The 14,826-nt window shown below is 28.5% G+C and overlaps 1 protein-coding gene across 13 annotated transcripts in view; it reads right to left on the bottom strand.

The window, feature by feature from the left end:
* Positions 1 to 14,826, bottom strand: part of CaMKII (Calcium/calmodulin-dependent protein kinase II) — a 205,810-nt gene that overhangs the window by 117,517 nt on the left and 73,467 nt on the right. For all 13 annotated transcript variants that reach the window (XM_085488162.1, XM_029301442.2, XM_029301443.2 and 10 more), the window contains exon 3: positions 11,179 to 11,238. In XM_085488162.1, coding sequence (XP_085344288.1) covers positions 11,179 to 11,238 — 60 coding nt within the window. The remainder of the gene's footprint in view (positions 1 to 11,178; positions 11,239 to 14,826) is intronic.

Genomic DNA, 14,826 nt, shown 5'->3' with positions numbered 1-14,826 from the left:
TATCTAGATTCCTTGGTTATGAATCTCGCCTTCAGGTTTTCTATTGTATGCTCTCCCGCTGACACTGCTGAAATGTCTGTAACTTGCAAGTAATGTCACAAAAATCTTAGTTATTATCATAAAGTCTGCTATTGTTTCACGTATTAGTTTCAACCTGTCTGCTATATCTTCCAGTTGGACGATGTGCGTTGTAATGTCATCTGAACTCTTCACCTATATGTACTTGGCACCCCATTTTAAATAAATGGATTTTTCAAGTACGCATTCGATTGTACTTCGTTTGTACCGTTTTTAATTTTGTTTGTATCCCTAAGAGTTGCAAGTTATTAAGAGGTAAAAAAATCACCAGCATCCCACTTTGAGATATCATAATTTTCTGGGTGCCGTTCGATTCAATATCGTTTGTACCCGTTTGTATCGCTTTTCATTTCGTTTGTAACGGGGGTCGAAATAATTATTTTAATATCCCGTATTTAAACCCCCGTTGGGGTACAAACAAAATGGAAAGCGGTACAAACGGGTATAAATGATTTGGAAGCAGCGCCCGTTTACAGAATTGAAATATCTTGAAAAATAGTAACGTTACCTCTTTCGCGAATTTTAAATAACCCGTATTTCCACCTCGTTGGGGTACAAACAAAATGGAAAGCGGTACAAACGGGTACAAACGATTTGAAAGCAGCACCTGTTTACAGAATTAAAATATCTTTAAAAATAGCAAAAATACCACTTTTGCGAATTTTAAATAGCTCGTATTTCCACCCCCGTTGGGGTACAAACGAAATGAAAAGCGGTACAAATGAGTACAAACAATACTGAATTGAACGGCACCCAAAAAATTACGATATTTCAAAGTGGGGTGCTGGCAATTTTTCCACCCTTAATAACTTGCAACCGTTAGGGGTACAAACGAAATAAAAAACGGTACAAATGAGTACAAACGAAGTACAATTGAATATGTACCTGAAAAATCCATTTACTTAAAGTGGGGTGCCAAGTTCACATAGGTCATTTATTTTCATATGGAGGTATGATTATGCGTCCCAATTATCGAAGTATGCCCGATGAAACATTTGAAAATTGCTGCTTAAATTAAATAATGTGTTTACCAAATAAAATAATAAAATATACTATGTATGAAAATGAATACTTAAATAAACTACATATATTAGTAAAAATTATTTTGCATTTGAAAACCATTTAAAATACCTATTTAACTATTTTACATTTAAAATGGATTCGAAAAACTTATTTTACATTTTGTATTTTAAATATATATTTTTTTAAGTATTTATATTTAGCATTTTAAATACAATTCGAAAAACATTTTACCTAGCCTTATGTATACTAAATTTGCTGAGAGACCGTGCTACGACTTGTACGAAATTCGTTCGTTTCGCGCAGGTCTACGCCCATAAAACAGGCTCCGAGCGTATAATAGCGCACCACGTTCTCTCCACTCTGTCGGCCTATGTGCAGATCTCAGCGAATCACTACATACTTGCATTTGATTTTTGTTCATAGATTGAAATTAATTTTTGCCACATTTCTGCTGCTGTCATGCAATTTGTAATATGTAGCATATGTATCTTCCGACAATCGTAATGATTACCTTTTGCGCTGCTTTGACTTTGTTCCATATTACAAGTTTTCATATACAGGGTGCTTCAGGAGAAAAGGTATAGGGTAAAGGTACCGATTATGAGATAGGTTCTAAATATGAGATAGCGTCTTACTGGCGACACCGTACATTTGAAATGTGTGACGTTTGCGTCATTTACTTTGTCGGATAAACAGATCCAATTGTGTATCAATGTGTGCCGGCCAGCGACAGCGAACAGACGAGAACACGCTGATTTGTCGCGAAAGCAAAAACACGAATTTTTTCGCACTAGATGCAAGATACGTGAAATTTTATAAAATTTGTTTTGAATGTTGTAAAATATTAATAAATTCGTCGCTAATATAGTCTATTTTATGATACTAGTGCACATTATAGTGTTTTATAAGTGAAAAAAATGTTTTTTGTTAAATTTTGGTCAAATGGTAAATTCTTAATAAGAGATAGCGAAGGTCTCGTAATATGAGATATCTCATATTAAGAACCATTTTTGTTGTAACGTAGATAATTGATTATTTTAAGAATAATTTATGTCTTTAGACTGCCATCAAAAAGTAAAAAGCTGGAATCTTAGCGCCATTATTAAGGCTATTGATGTTGTCCGATTTAAACAGATGGGGTATTTTAAAGCGTCGAAAAATTTTTTAAATTAAGAAATTAAAAAAACTTTTTTTAAATTTTAAAATTGATTATATTTAATTATTAATTAATTAATTAATTAAAATTTTTAAATTAATTTTAAAATTTATTTAAAATTTTTTAAAAATTTAAAAATTAAAATTTTTTTTGGTTTTGTTTTTTATTTTATTTTTCTATTCTAAAGATAGTTTTTCGTTTAATTTAAAGTATAAGTGCCTACCTTCATATTTTTGACATTTTGATATAAGAGTTTAGGAAATAAGTCTAATAAATAATATAATTAAAGCTATATTTTTAATGAAAATCTCTCCTCCAATTTTAAAGTCGACCAGACTGGCAATAATTTATTTTGAATAATTAGTTAAACTACAACGTTTCGGCTGTCATTGCAGCCCTTTTCAAGTAATCTATAAACAATTATATACATATAAATATACTCTTAATGCGCTTAATCATACAAATAATTATAAATTTACAAAAAATATATATGTTTACATACCAGATTAATACAATAAATCATATTCACAGCAAACCCCCGACAAAATTAACCATTGTTTTGATGAACAATGTATAACTGACAGAAGTAAGCGCGAAATAAATGGATGTTGACTGTTAGCAGGAAACTTTGTCACTACGCGTTGAGAAAATAGAAAACCAAAGTACTGTGTCTTTCGCAATTTTTAAAACGTCAATACAAAGTCAAATAAATAAATAAATAAATGAATAAATATGTAACATATGACAATATAATATATTAAATAGCTTCAAGAAGCTATATTTTTAAATTTTATTGTTGATTCTGAAGATATAATACTGTAAAAGGTTTCAAATTAAGACAAATAATAATAAAACCATTTACTTTTATCTATATGTCTTTTATTTTTAGTGTTAATAAAAATGAAATTAAGTTTATTTAATAAAAGGCGGTATCTCATATTAAGATCAGCTAGTATCTCATATTAGGAGACCTTTTGGTTTTGATACAAAAACTGACTTACTTTAATCAAACCTATGCATATTAAAACTCGAACGAGATATAACTTATTGAGGTAGGGTTTCTAAAACTACATGAAATGACGATTAAAAACAGTATATAGATACTTTCCTAATTGCATATATTTTGGAAATAATTAAGAAAATGTAAATGGTATCTCATAATCGGTACCTTTACCCTATATTTCAGGAGATTGTATAGACCATTTTGAGTAAAAAAGTTCATATTAACATATGTCCAATTTTCAATAGGTGTGGTGTTACAGCTGTTTGAATGTTAAGCATCAACCAAATTTACCACAATAAATGAACAAAAGTATAAAAATGACTTATTTCTGCAAAAAACTTATAATAATTAATGAAGACCACATAAAGTACTGATAAAATTCGTGATTCACAATCAGTCGAATAATCCACAGCAGTTCATTAGAATTATGTACATTTTCAAAAATCCCACTTTTACAACCTCCTCCCACAAAATATGCACCTTTACCTTTCCTCCTGAAACACCCTGTATATAGCACGTGTAACCTTATTTGCTGTGTTACCTGAGTCCCCCGATCTTAGTTCTGTTCCTAGCGTGACGTCTGCATCGTGAGAATTTAGGATCACTCTTGTTTAGAATTTTTCCAGTTCTCGATGTTCTTACCATAAGTTTAATCATCTGCGCAAGTTCGCTTTTTATTTCGCTCAATTATATTTTCCAGTATCGCACAGGACAGAGATATAATCTTAATGTCTAGATTCGGTCTTAAATTCTCCGTTAGTTAATCACTTCAATCAAGAAAATATCTTTCGGATAATTTACCTGGACCCATATACAGGACCCATATACCCTGTACATATAACCTGTTTATATAGGATTTAAGTATAGCGACAAATTATTTCACAAAAGGTTCCTGAAAAACAGAACTACTTTCTTTATGACAAAGAGAATATACGTGTAGTAATGGAAAAAATTTGTGTGCTGGGGACCACACGGTAGAAGTGAAACTTATACAAAAATATGTACAATTATTTCTTGTATTTTGTGCTAAAATATAAAATAAGAAAAAAGTAAGACATTTCGACTGAAGAGTGACATATTAATCTGTTTCCATTTGTTGTGGCTCTAAGAACAAAACAATGGGTTTGTGATAACTGAAATATGAAATAAAAATTTTAGACTCAAAGTTGTTTAGAAATCTTGTGAATACTGCATCTAAAATTGTCCCAGATCTTGTCGTTCCTTCTTTTGGATCGTTTGCCATCTTCAGTTGTAATTTTTCTCGTAAAAATTCGATCAATGGCTGTGATTCCTCTGAGGCAAAGTTAGCGTTGAAGTCACCGCTGAGGATCATAGGTATTTTGTCCAAATCGGAGTCAAGTAGCGCAGCACCCTGGACTGTGTATGCCAGTAAAGATTGATGAATGAATTTGATAATATCTTCAATTTTCTGATTAGGTAAAATATAAATAACGATCATCATCATAGATATTTTATCCTCCGTAATGCAACGAGCATTATTATTTTTTTTATTAGATTAATTACGCGAGGAAAGGCAAAAGAACCCTCCATCCTCCTCTTGCTGCCACTAACTTATTGCTTGCATTTTTTGTGACGGTCGGCCGTAACGTAACGCTCTCGCGCCAAATCGCGTCCAAAGAAGTTTTATTTCAAAAAATGCGCTGACTCTTACAACCTCTCTTTCCTTACTCCTTATTCCATACCCCCGCCCTCTTCTTTCTATCATCAACTCCCCTTTCCCTTTCCCTCCCCATTCCCTTCCCCTTCCCCTTTTACTCTTTCCCTGCCCTCCACCCTCTTTTTGCTCCCACTAACTTGCTTTACTTTTCGTGACGGTCGGCCGTAACGTAACGTAACACTCTCGCGCCAAATCGTGCCCAAAGAAGTTTTACTTCAAAAATCGTAGGAGAGAGATCAAAAAAGGAAGGCACAGTAATAGTTAGTACCACAGTCTTACATACAAGTCTAGAAAAAGTCAAGCTCGTTTCCAGACCTGTATATAATTGCGCAAGACGACGTTTGCGAACGTTTGTGAACGTTCACGAACGTTTATAAAACTTAATAATTTTTTATGAAAGTAAAAATTAAAAAGAAAATAATATAAATTATAATTATTAAACATGTTTAAAAAATTATATAATTTAAAAATTTTACAAGTTTTATGTTCACAAACGTTCATAAATGTTTTACGCAGTTGGTAGATATCCAGCTTTAAAACCGTAGTTACTAAACATAAATATCTATATACATTGTATGTATACTAGACTACTAACTTCGCCAAAATCACAGACTTCTATATATATTACTAAACTGCTAACTCCCTAAATTTTGCTTATATAAAATGTCGACACATTTTATGTTTTAATGTGGCCTTTTCTGCGCATAAAAGTATATTTCTGCGCATGTACCTATAATATACGTAACGTATACTGCAGATACTTGCACGCATACATACGGAATTCAGCCTATCGATCTGTCAATACATATTCACTTAGTACATAAAATTGTAGACGCCTTATACATAAAAAGTTAGCAGTCTAGTAATATATAGAAGTCTGTGATCAAAATACATGGCTCCAAAAAGTATGTACGTAACTCATGCGCATGCGTTGCATAAGTAGTAAAGAAATCACATCTGATTGGTTAGATTTCAAGCAATGTCATATGTGTCACTGTGGCGGTAGATATGTGACATCGGCCATGTTACACACCACCTCTCCTCTTTTTTACTACTTACGCTATTCATGCGCAGATGCTCACTCGTCTATATGTAGTACATATTTTTCAGGGTCTATTTTTTGGTATAATATATAAAGAAGTTAGTAATCTAGTTATAATATAAATGTCTGTGATAAAAAACAAATAATAAACGACTTATCGAAAAGGGTAATAAGGGGAAGAATTATACTGGTCGATAAAAACAATTTCTTCTACACAAATGATATGCGTAGAGCCATAACTGTTTTAGTTATACAGTAGTGCTTCTGCTGTGAGTTATGTGATTTAAAGAAAGTTGTTTTTTTCCCAACTTCCCAATTTCCTAAAAATTTTAGCCAACAACAAATATGTGTAACTATTAGTTGCAAATTATATACTTGTTCTTCCAAACAACTATGTTTTCTTTACACCAATTGATTTCTCTCATTATGTTGTGTATAAAAGTTGGTAAGATCATCGAAAAATAATCATTTTACGAGTTTTTTTTTTATATATAGTTCATGTAAGAATTATATCAATATCAAGTATAAAATATCACGTATGTACACTATTCACAATCACATTTTGACTATCCTATCTTTATAACTTTTTGTACAAAATATTGCAAGGAATCGACGGAAGGTAGTTCTATTTAAAAAAAAAACTAAGTTGACCTCTAAATATCTTTAAAAAATACCACCCAAAGGCAATTCTAGGTCACGATATTATATCCTCCTCGAAACTCTACAACTTTTATTTATGGAACATTTTTCCCCAAAGTGTTTATTTTTAAGATGATTAAGATATTTTTAAGATGTAAACTTTAAAATAGGACATCTTATGTATATATAATTCTTGAAATTTCATTAGTTTATAATCAAAGGTGGCAAATTTTTTAACGCAGTTAAATTATATGTATATACATATACTAGACAACACAAACGAGCGCTGCGCGTGCGCCATTGTTTGTGATTTCATTAAATAATTTTATTTAATTTTATTTTGAACAACTGTTAAACTGTTAACCGTCACGATGACAGCTATTCAATGCTACAAATACAACGCGAATTAAGACTTCAAGACAGCTAATTGGCACCGCAGAAAAGTGACAACAATAAACTTCGACATATGCGAATATCGACTTTACATGCCTTTTTTAGAAATGGAATTTACATTAAATCATACATCGTTGTATCCGTTTTAAACAACCTTTCAACTTTTATTATATCAAAATATCCACATTAATTATTATAAAAAATTTTTATATTTCTCCGTTCATTAGCATAAATAACTTTTATAAGCACAACCCCCCATTATGATCACAATAGAGTTCCAATTGAACTATTTAATTTGATATATATGTATTATGATCTATCATATTTAGTTTAAAAGATAAAAGGAAGTGGCTATTATTGGTGGGACACCCTGTATATATTATGTACATATATATACACATATATAATTATATATTAATTAATCAAATTAATAATCAATAAGATCAAGATCATTTTCTTGAAAAAAGATTGCGTAATAAATTTAATAAGTACAACTCATGTATTATATAACTGGAGATACTATAAATACGGAAACCGATCGATTAATATTTGCAATACAGATTTCAACGCATAAAGAAGAAATAAACAGGCAAATAGGAAAATTGTTAGAAGAAGGCATAATAAAACATTCACAGTTGCTCTACACATCTCTATATGAATCATATACAAAAAGAAGATTCAAAAGGAAACAAATACTGAAAAATATTATCGATATTAGATCAATTAGAAGACGTACATTATTTTCCAGTATGCAATTTAACGTTTGGATTTCATCAGATAATAGTCAGACAATAGTCATAAAACAACTTTTACTACTTCTTTTAGACATTACAAACTTGACCAAATGCCTTTTTTATTAAAAAAAAAGGTTCTGCTACTTTTCAGCCTTTAAAAGCATATCCAGTAAATCTAATGGACGTAGATCTTAGTGTTACAATATTAACAAGATTACAGGACAAAGAATTATTCGTTTGCATGGCATTTAATATTGTCATTTATATTTAACTTTTTAAAGAAACATAACGAAAATATAATCAACAACTAAAAGGCAATAAGAGCTAATTAAATTCTATCAATTAGTAATTTATTTGTGAAAGGATGTATAACATATTAAATATCAGACAGAAATAAATTCGTTCGAACGTTTCGGTTGTCTTTTCCAACTTTCTTCAGCGTATACAATTAAAATTAGAGGTTAATAAAATTTAACAATAAATTACTTATAAATGTCATTATACTAAAACTATACATAGTCAAGATATTTTATTTTAATTAAGCGAAAACAACGTCAGTCTTACAGTTTACAGTCTTAACAAATTGAATAAATACATAAAAGTACACAAAGATTCTATTCCTAAGTGTTCAAATACCAATGTGATATATAAAATAGATTGTAAAGAGTGTAATGTGCCGTATGTTGGTCAGACTAGTAGGAAATTATCTACTAGAATATCTGAACATCGATCTAATATACACAGGAATGTAAAAAAATCTGTAATCACTGACCATAAATTAAAATATAATCATGAATTGTGTTGGGACGATGTAAAAATACTTGATAAAGAATCACATTATAACAAAAGATTGATTTCAGAAATGATATTTATGAAAAGGCAAAATAACAGTCTCAATTTAAAAACAGATATTGATGGCTTGCCAATAATTTATGACGATATTATACATAGACTACCTAAGATTTGAAAGTTAAAAAACATAAACAACGAACTATTTTTCTCACTTTGCGGTTGTCTTTTTGAGAGTTTAGAACCATTCGTTATAGCAAGCTTGAGCAATCAACATCTGAAAGCCTTCACGTCAAAGATTTCATCTCACTTGATTTAACTGTAAATCTATTTTTTATTTTTATTTATTTGCATTGTTAATTTTCGTACATAATGATTTTATAGACATATTAACAATGACAGTTATCGAGATTCGCAACCGACTTCCTAACAGAACAATTAGTGAGAGATCCGTTGCGCGACAATCACATATAATGACGTTTTGAAGAATAGTTTATATATAAATAATGCTCATGCTTTACAAATGCGTTGTTTTCGCTTAATTAAAATAAAATATTTTGACTCTGTATAGTTTTAGTATAATGACATTTATAAGTAATTTATTGTTAAATTTTATTAACCTCTAATTTTAATTGTATACGCTGAAGAAAGTTGGAAAAGACAACCGAAACGTTCGAACGAATTTATTTCTGTCTGATATTTAATATGTTATACATCCTTTCACAAATAAATTACTAATTGATACAATTTAATTAGCTCTTATTGCCTTTTAGTTGTTGATTAATTTATTAAAGAGCTGTTACAAATTATATAACGAAAATATAATACATTAATAGAGCAACTTCATAAAACTAATCTAAAATTACAGGCAAATGTGTTTTTAAAAATCAAAATAACATATATTTAAGACACATAATCGGAGATAAAGTAAAAAATTAAAAAGAATTTTAAAAAAAGCAATATAACAATTTCCATAACATTCAAAACACTGAAAAATATTAAACACTTTTTACGACTCGCCGGATATTATTGCAGAAAGAAGCATTAGCTATATTATATTGTGTTAAGAATTTCTGACAATATTTATATAGAAAAAAGTTCTCTTTCTCTAGTCACAGGTTATAAATCCTTAATTTAAAAATGTGATTTAAAACCGCACAAGACACAAATATGCGAATACTTCGTTAAAAATTAAAATTAATATGATAAATATTATAAAGTATAAAATTATATACAAAGCTGGAAAAATAATATAAATACAGATTTGTTATCAAGAAATCCTGCAAAAATTAAAGTAATAAAATGCAAAATTAAAAAACAAGAAATTTTTGAACCCAGACAATCCAAAATTGTCATTGAACATTGAAGAAATTCCTAAAACTTCTTAAGTATTTCTTCGATACTTATTGTCAGTTCAATTTTTATTTTTTAAATGAAGCAAACTCCTGAACCTAAGACTTCTTATAAGAGTAAAACTATCAAATATATATAATCATAAAATATAAAAACCATTATCATGTGGCTCTGCTCATGAAACAGCGGAATCATTAAAATCATAACGACTGATGTCGTACGGTTGTACGACTGAAGATAAACTTAGAAACTCTATTATCAAAATGATAAGGTCAAACGCGAAAATAAAACAACATTAAATACGTCCATACTATGATTTTAGCAAAGGATCTTCCATTATTTTTTTTAAACAGATGCCAAATATACTGAAATCTGAAATGTATATTATTAATCGACCTATCTCTCAACAGGTAGAACCACACTATATGAAAAGAAGATTGTCAAGAAATGAAGTGTTGAATATGTGTGAATTTTGAGATCAAAGGCATACCCCAGAGGATATGAATCAAACAAGGCATGAATTTTTTTGCATTAATTGATGTGCTGAATAGTTTAAAAGATGGAACAAAGAAAGGTCCAAAACGTTCAAATTAAATAAAAAAAATTTTACATTTTGTGTTACCTAATTTCTATGCATAATTCTTATTAGTCAGTTTTCTACTTATATGTTAAAATCTGTTCATTTTTATTATAAAATTAAAATTAATAATTATTTTAAAAATTTTATTTAAAAAATAGAAAAAAGTATAAAAACAGAAAAATTAAATTAAAAAATTTTAAAAACAAAAAATTTCTAAAAAAATTGTTTTGCAACATATAAAATTACTTATAGTGTCATATCGAATAATACAAATATGTGACTATATTTAACCTGAAGCGCGATTTATGGATGCATATCTGTCTAAAGAACGGAATTGATAAAATTACATTGATATAAGCATTTATCTTATAGACTCTTCCTTTATTTCTGAAAGTGGCAAACAAAAAAGTAGCGCAAGAGCCAAATATGCTTATCATTATGTATTAAGACTCTACTGTATATATTATACGTTATACATATACACATATGTACATACATTTTTTATAATTTATTATTGAATATATATAATAAATGCAAGGGTATATTTCTGAAGCGAAATATCTATTCGTACCGGATGTGTACATACTGCATGTACCACGTAAAAATTATTTATTTTGTTTAAAGTAAAATTATATAAATGATGAGATAGCTTCTTGCCAACTATATACGATAATATGCATAAAAAAATGATAAATATAAAATTGACTTACCAATATTTGGATGTTGCAGCTTTCTACATATTCGCGCCTCACGCTCAAGTTTTTGAAAATCTGCACAGTAAAGAAACATTTGTTTAATATATATAAAAAGTGTATTAATAATTTAAAGGCAACCATATTTTTATTAGTTGTATCCAAATCTGTAAATAACACTTAATTTGAAGAAATCTATCTATGTTCACTAAGTGACATTTGACGAACGTGTTTTAAGTCTTTCGGGTATTAAACCTGTTGATGACATCATAAAACTGCCACTAATTTTAGAATATCCCATAGAAATACAAAATTTACTAGGACTTGTCATCTTTGTTCCCAAGTATACTCAACTTGGCGAATAATGAGCTCCTATCTATCAAGAAAGAAACATTGATTTCAAATGATTCAGCTCAATAAGCATTTGATAAATTAAAGAAAGATATTCTTTTTAAATATTTTAGTCTTTTTCTAGAAAAATATTCCAACAATTCTCATCTAAGACGCATTCATCAGTGGGTGCAGTTTTGTTACAAATCATCAAAAATAAAGCAAAAATCATTAAGTATACAAGTCTATGTTAAGCATCCAATATCATTACTTATAAACAGAAAAAAAATAAAAAAACTTAAGAACGTAAAAAATTTGAATGTACTTTAATGGAAATCGCTTCAAATTCACAACTAATTTACGATTAATTACTTATATCATTTCTATTTTATATGATTATAATATCTAAATACCAATACTAAATGAATTATTAATAAATTCTGTTGAACAATCTTTTATTTTTCATGCATTTAGCGAAATTTATCCATTACTGAAATTTACCGCATAAATAAAATTTTATAAAATTTGCTTCATCGTCGGAACCGTGTCTATGCTCATCTTGAAATTTTACTGGGATTAATGTTTCATCTAATAATACTATTTGCTATGAAAAAAAGTTTAAAATTCGAGGTCCCAAAAATAAGCGAAATTTGCTATCACTCTTTTTATTACATTTTTAATAAAATCACATAACACAAAAAGGATCAATTAATAGAGATTTCAATATGTAATTCTGTATTATTTCAAAATGATTTAATTTCCATAAAATATTTCCATCAGAATATATATATATATGTTTCATTGTCGAAATAAATTAAACAGCTATGTTCATGGATATCTCTCACTTTACTTTTCAGGATTTTATTTTATTCTTTGTCATATTTAAAAATTTTTACAATTTTGTCTTTTAAAAGCAAAAATAAATTAAAAAATAGTGATGTGATTATAACAGCTATAAAAAATAATTTAACGAATTTTTAAATAAAACACAATTAAAGTATAATATTAATTATAAAAGTTGTAGACTTATATATATAAAAACTATATTTTTAAGTTTATATAAGAACTTTTAAAATTAACAATATAAATATGATGTTTTCTAAATCGGCCAACAGAGCCAAAGCGCGAAAAATTACGAATAATTAATTATTCGGAACTGTATCTCTTGATACGAGATTACAAAGTTCCATATATAAATTAATCTTGAAACTTACATATGGAGAAATAGGCGCGAAAAATATAGGTCCGAAAAGTCGCTGAAGCGGGAATCGAACCCGCGTCTTTCACTTTCCGGGCGACTGCTCTTACCAACTAAGCTATTCAGACCCTTTCGATCCTATATTTTTCATTTGCCTTTTTAGTAGATGTTAGTAAATAACGCCGTGATTAGGCCAAAGGCGTGAATAAACTCAGAAATAAATATTTTTATCGGCTCTCAATATAAACAATATAAATATGATGTTTTCTAAATCTGCCAACAGAGCCAAAGCGCGAAAAATTACGAATAATTAATTATTCGGAACTGTATCTCTTGGTACGAGATTACAAAGTTCCATATATAAATTAATCTCGAAACTTACATATGGAAAACTTGCTATTCCTCCATATGTAAGTTTCGAGATTAATTTATATATGGAACTTTGTAATCTCGTACCAAGAGATACAGTTCCGAATAATTAATTTTTCGTAATTTTTCGCGCTTTGGCTGTGTTGGCCGATTTAGAAAACATCATATTTATATTGTTTATATTGAGAGCCGATAAAAATATTTATTTCTGAGTTTTAAAATTAACATTATTCTGTTTAAAATTAACACTATTTTAAGAAAAAATTGTATGTAGCTATGCAAGTTGCAAATTATAAATGTTCTTTTCAAATAGTTGTTTTCTTTATTTAAAAATTATAATATAATTTTTTATATATATTTAAATAACAAATTATTTGTTACTCTTCAGTCATATATTTATTTCCTAAAGTTAGAAAAGAATTTGATTTGAGTAACTATGGCTGTAAAAACATTTAATCGAAATATTGACCACGAATTTAAGATTACTATAACTGTTTTTTTTCTTTTTTTTATTATAGCGATCAATTATAATTATTTTTATATAGGCAAAGCAAAAAAATTAAAAAAACGCCAAATACAACGAGCGGGAAATATGAGAAATGCCAAACAGAAACAGAATTGAATTTTTCATTTGCTAAAGAATTTCGTGTCCGTCATTTATAAGTCAAACAAAAATAATAATTATTTATTAAGAGGATTAAGAAAAAATTTTTCGCATATTTATGCACGGACATATACGCCTCCATTCTTACACATAAATACACAGACATACTGTCTATTATTTCTTCTCTTTCTAGTCGACATAAAAAGTCAATAGAAATGATTAACATCAATACGCCCAACACTTCACGATTCTGCAACAATAGTCATTTAATAGGTTTATATCGTTCGATTGTGGACAAGCATACACAGCACGACTATTGAATCTTCTGATTTTGCTATTTCATTGCGGAATTTTTTTCATGTGGTCGATAAAGCATTTCTAAATAATTGCGAACAAATTTATTAATCGTATTACATACCAAATTGTTTAAATGATTTGAACACATTTCAAAGTAAAATATTAATTTATATTAATGTAAATGTATTAATCTCGTATTACATATCGAATTATTTAAATAATTTTAACGCAACGTATAATATTAATTGTACGCAACAAATCACTGTATAGTATTGTTTAATATAGTATTGTAATTTTAATAGCCAGCAGTGTATATGTAGAATTATTACAATATGATCTTATTTTCGTTTCTAAATTATTTCAGCGCGTGTGATAAGTTCTCGAAATTATATTTTCTTTACACAAAAATATAATTTTAAAGTTATTATTTTTGTAAATAAATTAAATTTTTGCAAATAAATTTAATATACAATAACTTGACAAAATACGTATATAAGAAAAAATACTATACACATATAAATTGCTAAAGAAAAGATTTTGGTTTAATGTATTTATTAAATAGTCGATCAATTTAGAAAAAAATTATTAGCTATATTAGAAAATCATTTTTACGCGAGAAAATTTTCATTCTTATAATTTCCTTGTTAAAAACATAAGTACATACATCACCTTATGTCTTCTTTTATAATAATTTAACAGCACAAAGATAAGATAGTCTTATCACGTAAATAATTGCTTTCAGGAAGTAATCGTTAACGTAACGAGATATATAAAGTAGCCGAGAAATTCTAGTAATGTTTCAAGGTTGAACGGAATAAAACGTTGTACATAGCAGCGATATAGGCACAAATTGCACAATTCAATATGC

This window comes from Nylanderia fulva, unplaced genomic scaffold (assembly GCF_048542155.1).
Source record: "Nylanderia fulva isolate GAGA-0341 unplaced genomic scaffold, ASM4854215v1 Scaffold64, whole genome shotgun sequence".
In the NCBI taxonomy this organism is placed as follows: Eukaryota; Metazoa; Arthropoda; class Insecta; order Hymenoptera; family Formicidae; genus Nylanderia; species Nylanderia fulva.
Note: the sequence above shows the minus strand (reverse complement) of the source record. Positions and strands in the feature narration are given on the sequence as shown.